Source organism: Coregonus clupeaformis, chromosome 1, assembly GCF_020615455.1.
Source record: "Coregonus clupeaformis isolate EN_2021a chromosome 1, ASM2061545v1, whole genome shotgun sequence".
Lineage (NCBI taxonomy): Eukaryota > Metazoa > Chordata > Actinopteri > Salmoniformes > Salmonidae > Coregonus > Coregonus clupeaformis.
The window spans coordinates 36,962,291-36,978,115 of NC_059192.1; the positions used below are offsets into that span (position 1 = coordinate 36,962,291).

Below are 15,825 nucleotides of genomic sequence, written 5' to 3' on the forward strand. Positions count from 1 at the left end.
GTCAACCATGTGGCACGTACTAGCTTCAAATGACATTTAAATTAGTTTGTTTCTCCTCCCTACCAAATACTATTTTGTTTTGATGTTGTCATTTCAATTTATTTTGGGCTGCTGTTGTGTGACGCAGAGTCACAGAAGGTAAAGTTAGAATAATTAATTAATTTGAGCTTGTTTAGGAGGAATTTAGGTCACACCTGATTTCACAGCTATTAAATCAATTAAGTAAAACATTTAATCTGTTATTTAAAAGCTCCTTATAAATGTTCTGGAATTCTCTACCTTTAGGTTTTCATGGAGAAATCAGGGCGGTGTCAGAGCCGGTCTCAGAGTGGGATCGGGTCCTTCCTGTCCATGTAATCATATTCATTATGATCTAATAGGCTAAACTGATCGTACATCAGCACTCTTACTCTAAGACACTTTATGAATACCGCCCTGGCCCCAGGCCAAATACACCATACGCTTGCCACTCAAATATTGCACCAGTGGACCTGAATATAAACTATATAAACTGTACAATCAGACACACACCCCTGAAGTTTATTCAAGCACTTTGGTGAGACATGATACATATCTGAAATCTGAAATCAAGTTAATCAGTCTTTCGGGTGAGAGAGTACATTCACAAATACATTTTTCATTGAGAGCTTTCATCATATACCTCTGACTTGGCCTTTTAAACTGCCATCAAAGCCAAACCTTGTGATCCAGCTTGTGTATCTCACTGTGCTGTGATCGATTCCACTGTGATTAGTTTTGAAGGCAATACTCTGGATTTCAATGGTGCTGTTCACCCTCTACAATTCATTCTCAGTATTGTTTTGATATAAAAACTACAACACAATAGCAAAGATACATTAAACTACTACCATTTACTTTTCATTTTCCCCCAATTGAGTACAATTGCAATTCGCTCTCCCCTTATGATTATTTTACGAATTTTTCCTTGTTGCCATGGCAAACCGGTGGAAAAAAGGAAAGAGGTCCTTGCGGTTGTCTTGGATACGAGCATTTTCCCCTTGTGAAGTAATGAGAGGAGGAGAGGAACCTGTGGGAGTGCGGGCAGGGTTATTTTTAGGCATGACGTGAGCCACGCGTGGATTAGGACTTGTTTGGTTGTGGTGTGTGTGTGTCTGATTCTTTCATAGTAGGTGTATGTCAGAGAGTCTGTGTGTGTCAGTAACAGTGTGTGTGTGTGTGTGTGTTAGCATCACAGCTTTAAGGTGGAATCTTCCTGGTGGGGGTAGATATAACACCTGTGTGCCAGTGCCACACATTAAGGAAGTAGGTGCTGGCTCCTGTGCAAGGGGGGCCAGTATGAAAAAAATGTATGCACTCACTAACTGTACGTCATTCTGGATAAGAGCTTCTGCTAAATGACTAAAATGTAAAAATTTAATGATGACACTCTAATGGATCCAAGACACCTAGCTTATGTAATAACAAACCTATTAAAAAGATATATCAGAGACCTGTAAATGACTGTATAGAAATGGAAACGCTACCCTCTCTGAGATTATGTGGGCTAATCCTGTTGTCGTCCGTCCCTCTGTTTGTGTGGCCCTGGCCAAGTGTCAGTATTTCTCTCCACTACAGCTGGGCTCTTCTCTTAATTGGGTAGCAGTGTGGAGAGATGATGATTGCAGGCCTGCGCTGTGAGCATGATGTCATAGCAGCTGTGGTGTAGGTGTGGCCTCGGCTCAGTATGACAGAGAACATGGGACTTTGGAGGCAGAGACAATGGATGGTTGGGTGTGTGTGTGTGTGTGTGAGTGTGTGTGTGTGTGTGGGGGGAATCCAGACAAAGCAGTTCACACAATCAATAAAAAAGACCTACCAGGAACATTTAACTCTACAAACCCTGATCTCTGTTGTAGAATCTAATGCTACTATTGTACATTCATATACCCTTATTATTTAGATTGGAAAGTGCTTTATTAAGGCTTAATCGCTTGATTGCAATTTCATCAGTTTTCATAATAGGCTAAGAAAACGATATCATTTGATGTGCAGCGTCATTGCAATCGGCTTGACTCCTAAGCTGCCTGTATACTTTTAACAAGCTCTGTAATTTGTGTGTGTGTGCGTGTTTGTTTGTGTCTATGTGTGAGAGAGCAACTGTGTGTGTGTGTGCGTCTGTGTGTGCTTTATCATGTGTGTGCGTGCGTGTGTGCTCTGTCATTTCCCAGTGCAAACACCGGAGGGCTGGGGAGGGCTGGGGAGGGCTGGGGAGGGCTGGGGAGGGCTGGGGAGGGCTGGGGAGGGCTGGGGAGGGAGGGATAAGCTGTGGGGACTGGTGTGAACGTTTTAAGAGCCAGATCTGCATAGATCAGAGTTATGCAAAGCCCTGGGCAGTGGTAGAGTACATCTCACACTCTGGGTTTCAGTATGTTTCAATGGTACAGCAGGAACTACAATTCGAGCTTCTGCCTGTTTAAGTGTTAATGTGGTGGTAATCTACTCATCTGCACAGACACACATTTTTTAGATGATGATTGTGCTTTGTGCTTTATACTGTAAGAAGTGTGTGTGTGTGTGTGTGTGTGTGTGTGTCTGTGTATCTCTGGATGAGGGGGTTGAATGATAGACTTTCCCTCCTATTTGGCTGCCACCCCTTCACCCTGACCACAGTCTGCAGTATATTGTCATGGCAACCAGGACTTAGCATCCTTGGATACTGTTCTCCCTCATCGACTTCTCTTTTTCCACCTTTGTTCCATCTCCATTCTCTCTCTCTCTCGTCTCTCACACACTCCCGTCTCACTCACCTCTTCAATCCGTCTCTACTTGTCCTTGATCTCGCACTGCTGTAATGTAATGCAATTCTTTAAATCTTCTTTGCAAATCTATCAGCAAACTATTTATTTAGCCCATGTCTGAAGTTGTTGAGCCTCTCTAGCCAGTTCCTGACGACATTAGGCCAAATGCCAATGGGTTCAATCAGATGCCTTAACGATCCTCTCCAAGCTAGTACAACATCTTATCCTGCCCACTCACTTACTGTAGCCAACCTCTCTAACTAGCGATAGTAGACTTCGTGGAAACTGAGTTGGACAGTGTGGGTGTTACCTATAATTAGACACTGACAACAGGAGAATGGGCATGTGTGGGCATGGGAAACTATACTGGGACTGGGTGGGTGTAAATAACATGAGGGAGAACTCCCTCAGTCTCCCTCTACTGCTCTTTGTCAGCTTCTCTTATCCTCCCTCCCTCCCTCCCTCCTCTTGGTCCATTTCTCCAGTTTGGGGTTTGAGGTTGGTCATATTCATAACTGATCAATAATTAATGTGTGTTTACCATGTTCTTCTCCTTCTTTTTCCCCTCTCTCATTCTCTCTCTCCAGTTGACCTAACAAGATTCAGAGAAGAGGATTTGGGAAGACCAGATTTCCAAAATGCCCGTGGCATCAGCCAGCTCAGACTCTGGTAAGTGGCTTGGCCTCACCGTGACAGAGAGATAGAAAGAGACAGAGACAGAGAGAGAGAGAAAGAGGGGTGAAAAGTGTGTCTGTGTCTGTGTGTGTGTATATGTATGTGTGTGTGTGTTTGTATGTGTGTGCGTATGTGAGAGAGAAAGAGAGAGAGAGAGAGAGAGAGAGAGAGAGAGAGGGTAGAGATCCAAAGTTTTAACCGTGGACAGGTTTTAACCTTGGGTGAGGTGAGCGAGAAAGAGAGAGGGTGAGAGCGAAAAAGAGGGTGAGGGAGAGAGGGATGTTTCAACCTTCTCTGATGAATGAAACTGGATGACTGACCCCCCACTCCAGCATATTTCCACATAACATGAGAGGGATGGAAGAGAAATGATGGAGGGACAGAGATAAAGCGTTAAAGTAGGAAAGAGAGAGAGAGAGAGAGAGAGAGAGAGTAGGGAGGGACAGTTTATCACGTGGGGCCCTGCAAGATATCTCCACTCGCACTAATGATGTGCCTAATGGAACAGTGAATTCGGACTCCAACTCAGATTTATCAGTCTGGCTGTCTGGAAGAATCTGTCTGTTATTAGCCCTCACTACTCTCCAATGGAGGCACACTGACCTTGGTGCATGCCCCCCGACGAGACTTCTCTAGTGGGTGTTAGTGTTGGGGTGAGATGGGGGTTTGGTCGTTTTGGGATTGGGTGATGAGCATTATTAACTCTTCAAATAAATGCTTTAAATTCCCTGATTGTTTGGCCAGGCTTTGTACCTGTTTTGTGGGCTGATTTATGTGTTTGCTATTGGACAGGGAGAGGGAGTGGGAGAAGGACATTGACAAGGACAAGGACACAGACAGACTTGGACAGACACATACACAAGGACAAAGACAGAGACAATAAGATCATATACATTTATCTAACCACTGGGAGGGCAAGTGAAGGAGAGAGAGATGGAGGAGAGGGAAAATCCTCTTATTTGAAGTGTTTTCACCAATGGTTGGCTGACTCAATGTATTACCGGAAGTTTTATGGCGTCTGATGTGCAGTACATGTATCTCAGGAGTTTGAGCTGGCGAGGAGAGGAGGGGAATTTAGATTTATGGCAGTTCAACTCCCCTGAGATATTGAATGTGCATTAAATCTGTTTTTAGAAATGGCCCGCATGTCAATCTCTATTTGTAAACTAGCCAAGGGAGAGGTCTCATTGACTGACGTTTTCAGTAACCTAGAATAAATTGTGCCTCGAAACAATTTCATGTCTCCTGGTTATCAAAAATGGTTGCATTTAATATTATGGATATTTTTTGGCACTGATATGCAGCCGGATACAATTACACTTTTATTTGTATTGCACTCAGTCAATGAAGCCGTAATGTTTTTATGTGTACTGCTTCGTGAGCAAAATGCTAATAGATAGCTACAGCCACAATAAAGTGCACAGAGAAGGTTAGAAATAGTTTATTGAGTTTCATAGCTTTCCCAGTCTCTCTTATTACTTGGATTTTGGCTACGTGTCGATTCTCCACCCTTTTCCAGAAGCGTGCATTTGCACAGTCCTGTCATGAATTTAAAAGTATAGGATTGGTTGGAAGGAGTTTTCATCATTGTTAAATTCATGTGGAGAATCCGGACACAGCCAATGTGTGGTGAACCATGATGATGTCACTAAACAGGAAGGAAGTTCTTGATATAAGCGCCAATCAGAAGATTCCTCCCTCAGCCCCCAAGCTCTCCCTCCCTCTCAACACACACGGTAGTGGTTAGTAGAATATCATTGTGCCTTGCCTCACCCTTCCTTTCCAAGCATCACACCCCCCTTGTGAGATGCATCACTCTACCCCTCCTCTTTCCCCCCTCTATTTCTCTCTCCCCCCTTCCTCTCTCCTCTGAGAGGCTTCCGTTCAGTGGGAGAGGCTCAGTCATCCTTGGCAGCTCTCAGGAGCTGCAGGTATTGAGAGAGAGAGAGAGAGAGAGAGAGAGAGAGAGAGAGAGAGAGAGAGAGAGAGAGAGAGAGAGAGAGAGAGAGAGAGAGAGAGAGAGAGAGAGAGAGAGAGAGAGAGAGAGAGAGAGAGAGAGAGAGAGAGGGAGGAGCTTTTCTCAGGAGCTTGTCTCAGGTGTGAGTGTGTGAGTCGTCGCTAGGTGTGTGTCGTGGTGGTGTGTGTGTACCACATGGCTGGCAGCCTGTTTGGAAGGTTCTCCCTGGAGGAGGAGGACTCTGTCATGTCCCTGGAGTGCCTGGAGCTCAGTGGGGAAGGTAAGGACAGGCGGCTGGGGTGATGCTGATGGTGATGGGGGTCATAGAAAGGATGAGGGTTTTAATGGTTTATCTATGGTGAAAGGATGAGGGTTTTAATGGTTTATCTATGGTGAAAGGGTGAGGGTTTTAATGGTTTATCTATGGTGAAAGGATGAGGGTTTTAATGGTTTATCTATGGTGAAAGGATGAGGGTTTTAATGGTTTATCTATGGTGAAAGGATGAGGGTTTTATTTGTTTATCTATGGTGAAAGGATGAGGGTTGAACTCTGTTGATAGGGGTCATAGATAGGATGAGGGTTTTGACTCTGTGGTTCATCTATGGTGAAGGGATGAGGGTTTGGATTCTATGGTTCAGCTATGTTTGGACGTGTTCCACTTACTCCTTGTATGTATTGGTCTAGAACTAGAAGTGAAGTGTGGTTGTGAGAATTATGACCTATCTGGGAGAAACAAGGGAGACAAATGAGTACTCAAGGCAATAGGGTGTGGATGTGCGAGACTCATTGCTAAGGTGTGAAACTGTATAACAGCGGAATCTCAAGCATACAATAATAATATGCCATTTAGCAGACGCTTTTATCCAAAGCGACTTGCAGTCATGTGCGCATACATTTTTACGTATGGGTGGTCCCGGGGATCGAACCCACTACCCTGGCGTTACAAGCGCCATGCTCTACCAATTGAGCTACAGAGGACCACATATGGGACTACTTATCATTTTTCATTTTGTATGGTATTCCTGTCCTTAATTTGACCATTGATCAAGTGGAATTATTACATACTGGCTAAACTAATGTATGTATCGATCCAGTGTCCCTTATGACTGAAGGAAAATGAGAGAGTGCATAGAGAGAAAACATGTACTACTTTACACAAAGCCCTCATATAGCCATAGAAATATAATCAATCTATTTGATTCTATTTCTATGATAATAACCATTATACTCTTTATGACAAATATGGCTGCCCGTAACAGTAAATGGCCGTGTGTTACAATAACCAGAAGATAGATAGTGACAGCCTCCCATAGAACAAAGCTGAATGATAATACATTGATAATACTGTATGTGCTCTCAGTGTGTGGGGCAAGTGCTCTTGTAGATTCTATCCATAATTGATGGTGGTGTTACAAATTGCATTTATTGCATACTATACTGCATCCGTGTCCATGCTGTTCACATTGATTGTTGTTTGTCATACTATTCAACATTATGTTCAGTCAGTGAAATCACAGCCGCTAAGGAAATGTATCACTGTACAAATGGATAGTGGTTGAAATGGAACATGAAGGGAAATGGGATACCTAGTCAGTTGCACAACTGAATGCATTGAAGCTTTCACAGGATGTACTCGAATCATATGCCTTTGCTAGACAAAATGTTGCGTCAACGATCATAATATGTCATTATATAATATACATTATAGAAACAGCAAGAGAGAGAGGTGAATGAGGAATGAATAAGATAACGCTTGTGGTACGTACTGCTGTACAACACAGTGCGGTCGAGATGTATCTCCTAATACCATTTGACGTGACAGACAAGACAGTCTGTCAGTTCATTCACATTAGTCCTTCATTGACGAGCTCCCTCCTACCCGGTGCATTGTGTATTCTCTATTATGAGATTATTCCTATGCAACAGTGCGCTTCTCAGAGCGGTCACATTCTGAGAAGCGTCCCAACCTTCAAATAACATCCCTCTCTGGACCAGGACCTGTCAGATGAATGCTCAATAAGTAATGTCCCAGGAAAGAGATCATTGCTTATGTCCCAAATGGCACCCTATTCCCTATATAGTGCACTACTAACCATAGGACTCTGGTCAGAAGTTGCTTACCATAAAGGGAATAGTGTGCCATTGAGGACGCACCCATCATCAACACCATTGATGATGGGTAAGGGGAGTTTTCGTGTATGACGAGGCTGTGTGGTGCCATAGAATGGTGACTGCTGAGTCCATTCTTTCTGAGTGAATTGGACTCACTGTGATGGTCTTACATCCTGATTTGATTATGTGGTTTGGTAATCCTAACAATAATACCTGGGTTTTATATAGCCATTTTCAAAGACCCAAAGATGGTTGGTTTGGTGACACAATGGTGACATCTTCCATCTCTGTCATGTTATCTCATGTCATATTGCTATTGAAATGTTATTATAAACTGGGTGGTTGATGCCCTGAATGCTGATTGGCTGACAGCCGTGGTATATTTAAGCAATAAGGCCCGAGGGGGTGTGCTATATGGCCAATATACCACGGCTAAGGGCTGTATCCAGGCACTCTGCGTTGCGTCGTGCTTAAGAACAGCCCTTAGCTGTGCTATATTGGCCATATACCACAACCCCTCGGGCCGTATTGCTTAAATATACCACGGCTGTCAGCCAATCAGCATTCAGGGCATCAACCACCCAGTATGACTACAAAGTATGACTACTCCACACATTTGTCTTTGTTTCTTTCCTGACAGCCATCATATAATAGGCCTGTTGTTCCATTCCTGTCATCTTTTCCTGGACATACTACGATTCAATATAATGGGAGGTGCAAGAGTGAAATGTCACTAAATATCACTGGTTGTTGTCTGGACTGATGACCTTCAGCTTGGTAATGAGGTTGGAGCCCTTCTGAGGCACGCAGACTGGGAGCAACGACCATCACCATGGTTTCAATGGCTGCTATACTGTAGGCCCTTCAGAGGGTTTGTTGTGCTCTCAACAGGGAAGGGGGTTTGGTAATATCTGACTGTCAGGAGGTGTTACACACATATATTGTATACTTGCATTAGACACAGGCACATGCATGCACACATGAACACACAAATGTATGCAAATACACACACACTGCATGCACACGCACTGTATGCAAAAATCAGCCCAAATCAATTGTCTTAACAGTAAACTTACTGTGTCACTGTGTGAATGTTGATTTCAACTCTGAAATCTACAAACTAGAACTCTGTTCACACACTAGGCTGGTTCAATTTATAATACAATACCTTGTGTTGGATGACATTTTGGATTCTATTTGATGTAGCCTAGATCTCAATTGACATTAAAATGACTAAAACAAAATCAAAACTGTCTAGAAATGATAATGAACCTACATTTATAGTCTCCTCACTCTGTCCAGCTTGCTAACAGTCATGGAAGCGAGAGCTAGACAGTCAGGGACCATCGAAAATTGAAAAAGCTATTTTTTTGGCAAATTGTAACGGCAAGGAAATATAATACATTTTAAATGTTGCCCTCCAGCCCTCAGTGAAGACTGAATTCGTCCCGTGGGGAAATTGAGTTTGACACCCCTGACCTAAACCATCTAAACTAGAACTATGCTGGTCTATACTGTTTTTTTCAGCAGGGAGGACAAGCTATTGATTAAAAGTGCATGTTCCATCATAAATTGTTCATCAGTGACAGATCACTCAGGAATAAGCTCCACTCCAAGACATTTACTGAATATTGTCTACTGACACTCATCTTTACCTGAGGCCTTAGTTTAATTACACAACTCTGTAGGAAAGCAGGGGAAATTATTATATTACAGTTTCATATCTCTGTCAAATGTAATGTTTTAAAGTTCTTACTCCCGATAGGTAATCTAGGCGAATTTGTCAGTCATTGTCAATGTGGAATTTATTTGATTTATAAATCGCTCCTAAGCAGTGCACTCACTTAAAAAAAGCCATTTAACAGCAATTACTTACAGTCATATCAAACACCTCATTGATTTACTTAGAGGGAGCAAAGTCGAAGAGGATTTCAGGGAAACGACCCATATAGCTTACAGAAACACTACCTGTTAAGACCCTCGAGACATGCCAGAATGAATTACTGAGTAGTCCTTTAGCACATTCAAATCCCACATTTTGGCTGTCTTCAAATGCTTTATCTCTAGACATCATTAGTCTGTATTTCCTACATCCTTCAAACCTCTACAAAACCAATATCCACTGTACATCCTGTTGTTATTGTCAGGCGCTCCATAGGGGAGTGTGTATGTGTGTGTGTGTGTGTGTGTGTGCGTGTGTGTGCATGCATGCACTAGGAAATGGCCCTGTGTAGCTCAGTTGGTAGAGCAAGGCGCTTGCAACGCCAGGGTTGTGGGTTCGATTCCCACGGGGGGCCAGTATGAAAATGTATGCACTCACTAACTGTAAGTCGCTCTGGAGAAGAGCGTCTGCTAAATGACTGAAATGTAAAACCAGTGTCTGCTCCTCTGTGCCCGGATCTGTATGTACTTTAGCCAACCCCTCTGACATATGTATGGCAAGACAACGACAGACAGATCTCAGACCAGTATATTCCCTATGTGGATTCACTACACAACAAAAACACCCACATCCCTGTCTCCCTCACTGGAGCTGTAGTGCTCCATAGCAACCGGTTGCCTCCACTAATGCTGAGCTTAATGTTCCCCACTGTGGTCCTGAAGCAGTAACCTAACGTAGCAGGTGTAAAAATGTCAGTTCTTTCTTTTCGGTCCTGACGTGCGAAAAAAAACTGTCGGCGGAGGTTATCTTCTGCACTGTTGAACCAATCCAGTAAATGTGAAGGAGGAGTTAAGATGGAGTGTTGCCTTGTTAACGTCCAAAAGCGGAAGTCGTGTCACAGACTCTCTTTCCATTTCCCCTGAAACCGTATGCATCCGGTTGTGATAATCCTGCAGAGGGTGCCGAACCACAAACAATAAGAACTTTGATTGTTTCGGTGATGTGCAACATTGGTGCTTTAATTGCAGCTCTTTTTAGAGGTGACCTCACCGCATAGCATGAGAATGCATGAGTGGGTGTGTAACTCAAGGTAGTCCCCTTTCCCTATTATATTCTGAGCTATTTTCAGGTTTAAAGACGTCTACCAGTTTCTCTAAAGCAAACAGAGGTTATTACAACCGTTATTACATCCGGTTGTATGGTTTTCGTTGTGGGACCTTAACGGCTTCCCGATGAGATCAACTGAAGCTTAGCAGTCAAAGGCTGGTCACCTGTGGCCTCATGGTGCTGTTTTGGGTGAAAACGGACAAGGAGGGAGCATTCTTTGACGTAGTTTTACCTTTTGTGATGGGGTAGCCGCCAAGCCTCCGTCTGTCTGCCGTCTTAGGCTGTTAATAAAGCCAGTGGAATGTGGTAATCTTGCTGACTGCTCTACACACTTATACAGGGCGCAACTTTGGTTTTGGAAGTGGGGGGGACAACATTATTTTATTATTTTAATTTTTTTAATCCAGTCGGATAAACACACCAAATAGCCTTCCTGACGCTCTGAGCAGTTGCCTCATTTTGTATCACATTCCAATAATAAAACTTGGGGGGACAAAAATGCAATTTCAGAATATGGGGGGACGTCCCCCCCGTCCCCAGTGAAAGTTGCACCCCTGCTCTTATTTTTTTAAAAGGGTTATTCGGCTGTCCCTATAGGATAACAATTTTTTATTCCAGGAAGAACCCTTTTGGGTTCCATGTAGAACCCTCTGTGGAAAGGGTTCTACATGGATCCCAAAAGGGTTCTACCTGGAACCAAAAAGGGTTATTCAAAGAGTTCTGCTATGGTGACAGCTCTGTGGAAAGGGTTCTACATGGAACCCAAAAGGGTTCTACCTGGAAACAAAAGGGTTCTACCTGTTGTTGAGCCTTGCGCTTCAACGCTCTTAGTTGTTGCGGAAATTGACCCACTATACTGTTTACTTTATGCATCTATGTCATATCGCTGAGTCTGTCTTTAAACCGTAATTCAAAGCAACACTGTAATAGTTGATTATTGTACAAATGCTTGCGTTTTTGACTGTTTTTACTGTGTATATCAACTGTGGGATAGAGATAAATGAGTACTTCTTTAGCGTGGTTGAAACTATTATTCTTGGCAATGGTAGTTGGACACAGTTCATAGGGGAGGATTTCATAGTAACCGGTCCCCTAGTAATTTAATATTCTGCATAAAGATTATACTGCTTTTTAATTTGAAACACAATAGCATGCATTACACAGATTCTGCAGGTCATATACTATGGGAAAGGGATCATCTGAACTAATACTGACATCTAAACCTACATATGTTGGTGAACTTCTGACCTGTACTCTTCTTATACAACTCTTTTATTGTAGTGTAGGTCAGGGAAAGTGAGCGAGGCAACCCAATCTGGCAACTGACACAGAACAGCAAGGCAGTGAGACACAAGAAGGAGGCCATGTTGGATTTGTAAAAATAAAACAATGGCAGCAGTAACCAACATACACACTGTTGAATAGGGACATTATTCTCTTGTCGCGTTACATTTACATTTACATCATTTAGCAGACGCTCTTATCCAGAGCGACATACAAATTGGTGCATTCAACTTATGATAGCCAGTGGGACAACCACCTTTATTTATTTTTAATTTTTTTATGGGGGGTGGGGGAAGAAGGATTACTTTATACTATTCCAGGTATTCCTTAAAGAGGTAGGGTTTCAAGTGTCTTCGGAAGGTGGTCAGTGACTCCGCTGTCCTGGCGTCGTGGGGGAGCTTGTTCCACCATTGGGGTGCCAGAGCAGCGAATAGCTTTGACTGGGCTGAGCGGGAACTGTGCTTCCGTAGAGGTAGGGGAGCTAGCAGGCCAGAGGTGGATGAACGTAGTGCCCTCGTTTGGGTGTAGGGTCTGATCAGAGCCTGAAGGTAAGGAGGTGCCGTTCCCCTCACTGCTCCGTAGGCAAGCACCATGGTCTTGTAGTAGATGCGAGCCTCAACTGGAAGCCAGTGGAGTGTGTGGAGGAACGGGGTGACATGAGAGAACTTGGGAAGGTTGAAAACCAGACGGGCTGCAGCGTTCTGGATAAGTTGTAGGGGTTTAATGGCACAGGCAGGGAGCCCAGCCAACAGCGAGTTGCAGTAATCCAGACGGGAGATGACAAGTGCCTGGATTAGGACCTGTGCCGCTTTCTGTGTAAGGTAGGGTCGTACTCTGCAAATGTTGTAGAGCATGAACCTGCAGGATCGGGTCACCGCTTTAATGTGAGCGGAGAATGACAGGGTGTTGTCCAGGGTCACGCCAAGGTTCTTTGCACTCTGGGATGAGGACACAATGGAGTTGTCAACCGTGACGGCGAGATCATGGAGCGGTCAGTCCTTCCCCGGGAGGAAGAGCAGCTCCGTCTTGCCGAGGTTCAGCTTGAGGTGGTGATCCGACATCCACACTAAAATGTCTGCCAGACATGCAGAGATGTGATTCGCCACCTGGTTATCAGAAGGGGGAAAAGAGAAAATTTATTGTGTGTTGTCTGCGTAGCAATGATAGGAGAGACCATATGAGGATATGACAGAGCCAAGTGACTTGGTGTATAGAGAGAATAGGAGAGGGCCTAGAACTGAGCCCTGGGGGACACCAGTGGTGAGAGCACGTGGTGCGGAGACAGATTCTCGCCACGCCACCTGGTAGGAGCGACCTGTCAGGTAGGACGCAATCCAAGAGTGAGCAGCGCCGGGAATGCCCAACTCGGAGAGGGTGGAGAGGAGGATCTGATGGTTCACAGTATCAAAGGCAGCGTATAGGTCTAGAAGGATAAGAGCAGTGGAGAGAGAGTTAGCTTTAGCAGTGCGGAGAGCCTCCGTGACACAGAGAAGAGCAGTCTCAGTTGAATGACCAGTCTTGAAACCTGACTGGTTTGGATCAAGAAGGTCATTCTGAGAGAGATAGCAGGAGAGTTGGCTAGAGACTCTAACCCAGGGGTGTCAAACTCATTTTAGCTCAGGGGCCACATGGAGGAAAATCTATTCCCAAGTGGGCCGGACCGGAAAAATCATGGTATATATAACTTAAAAACAACAACTTCAGATTGTTTTCTTTGTTTTAATACGATCAACATACAACATAAAGCTGGAGCCTGAGGACAGTGTGTCCAAAATAGTACAAGCACAACATCACTATTAATCATAAAACACGTCAAGTTTATTTGAAAATTCTAAAGAAAAAGAACACAAACACACAATGCCTCAGTGATTAACAGAACTGTTTCACAGATCACAGAACTATATCAGGGGGTCATTTCTCAGGCAGAAATGTAGATAAAAAGAATGAAATCCTGTTCCCCAAACAAGTGCAAGAACCACAGAGTCAAGAATAGGTTAAATATACAAATAAAATAAAATCAATTAAAAACAATAGCACATCAACATAAAAACATATAAACATAAAGCTGGAGCCTGAGGACAGTGTGTCCAAAAGCACAACATCACTATTAATCATAAAACACCTCAAGTTATTTGAAAGTTCTGAGGACAAAGAACACACAAACACACAATGCCTCAGTGATTCACAGAAGTATATCACAGATCACAGAACTATATCAGGGTGTCTCATGTAGCACTTTAAGTGGGGTTGCATAGTTTATTTGACTCCTGATACCTGGCATCTTTTAGCTTTCACCAGCGCATCAATATCAGGCGTCACATCCTGAGTGGCAGCCAACTTCAGGATGTGATTCAAGTGCTTGTGCGTGAGCCTTGAGCGCAGCTTTGTTTTATTTATGCTCATTACAGAGAAAACTTGCTCACAAAGATATGTGGTACCAAACATGCACAACAGTTTTGTAGCGAGGGCTGTCAAGTTGGGGTAACCTGGCAAGAGATTCTGATTAAATGTGTCCAAGCCAGCTGCGGCAAATTTGCCCTTCAAATCCGAGTCACACTGCAAGTCTATTATTTCAAGTTGGATGCTGACGGGAAGATCAGAGGGTTTCACGGTGAATGGCGAGCAAAAAACATTGAAGTCTTTCTCCAGTTCACCAAAAATCTGAAAGCGTTGCTCAAACTCCCGTAACAGTCCCGTTATTTTATCTTTGAACCGCTTCATGTCTGCCACATGTTGGGTCGCGCACAAATTTTTCAGACAGGGGAAGTGAGCTGCATCACCACCGGCAAGTTGCGTCTCCCACAATGACAGCTTCAACTTGAAAGAACGTATGCTGTCATAATACTGCGTGACAACTTTGTTGCGCCCTTGCAGCTGTTTGTTCAAGTTATTCAGGTGCTCTGTAACATCCACCATAAATGCAAGGTCCTGCATCCATTCTGCGGAATGGAATTCTAACACTGTTCAATTTCTTCTCGTAAATCAAAGAAACGCCTCAGCACCTCGGCTTAACCATCTTACCTCAGTGTGGTATGGCAGGCCATAGATGTGGTCTTTCTCTCTGAGAAGGCTGTCAAACTGACGGTGATTCAGGCTTCTGGATCGGATGAAATTAACAGTTTGGATGACCACCTTCATGACGTTATCCATCTTTAATGACTTGCAACACAAAGCCTCCTGGTGCAAAATACAGTGAAAAGTCAAAAATCACGTCCTCCATTTGCAGATTGCACTTTCTCTCTGAACTTTGTCACAACGCCTGCTTTTTTCCCGATCATTGAGGGCGCACCATCTGTAGCCAGGCTGACAGCGCGGGACCAGTCCACTCCGACCCTGTCCAGCGCCCGACGAGTGCGGTAAAAATATCAGCTGCTGTCGTTGTATCTGTCATCGGCACCAACTCCACGAACTCCTCGGTGACGGTCAATGTGTCATCAACTCCCGCGGATGAAAATGGCCAGTTGTGCAACATCTGTAATGTCCGTGCTTTCATCAATTGCAACCGAAAACGCAATAAATGACTTTACTTTTTGCTTCAACTGGCTGTCCAAATCCACTGAAAGATCGGAAATCCTGTCTGCAACTGTGTTTCTTGTCAGGCTGATATTTACAAAAGCCTGACGCTTTTCAGGGCACACAATCTCAGCTGCCTTCATCATGCATGTTTTTACAAATTCACCCTCACTAAATGGTTTTGAAGCCACTGCGATTTCATTAGCAATGAGGTAGCTAGCTTTCACTGCAGCGTCACTGATGTCTCGGCTGTGAGTAAACACAGACTTGACCTACTTGCTCTGCCCCGGTATAAACAGTTTAATTGCTTAACACAATTGCTATTGCGCCATCCAGTGGACGCAATTGGAACAGCAGTTTATTTTATTGAAAAATTGCAGCGCATTTTTATACTTTACAAAATCATCTCGCGGGCCGGATTAAACCCGTTTGCGGGCCTGATCCGGCCCGCGGGCCGGACGTTTGACACCCCTGCTCTAACCTTAGGAAGCTCTTTGCCACCCTCTCCTCCCTGCTGAATCCTCCTCCTCCTCCC

At 44.0% G+C, this 15,825-nt stretch overlaps 1 protein-coding gene across 5 annotated transcripts in view; it reads left to right on the forward strand.

Moving 5' to 3' along the window:
- The window catches only part of LOC121567935 (MAGUK p55 subfamily member 2), a 63,796-nt gene that overhangs the window by 10,223 nt on the left and 37,748 nt on the right, over window positions 1-15,825 (forward strand). For 3 of the 5 annotated variants that reach the window (XM_041878349.2, XM_041878356.2, XM_041878365.2), the window contains one exon: window positions 3,347-3,428. In XM_041878349.2, the coding sequence (XP_041734283.1) occupies window positions 3,398-3,428 (31 nt within the window). In that variant the 5' untranslated portion in view covers window positions 3,347-3,397. Of the gene's footprint in view, window positions 1-3,346; window positions 3,429-5,461; window positions 5,672-15,825 lie in introns of those variants that run through there. The other 2 variants (XM_041878340.2, XM_041878331.2) reach the window with 2 other exon arrangements.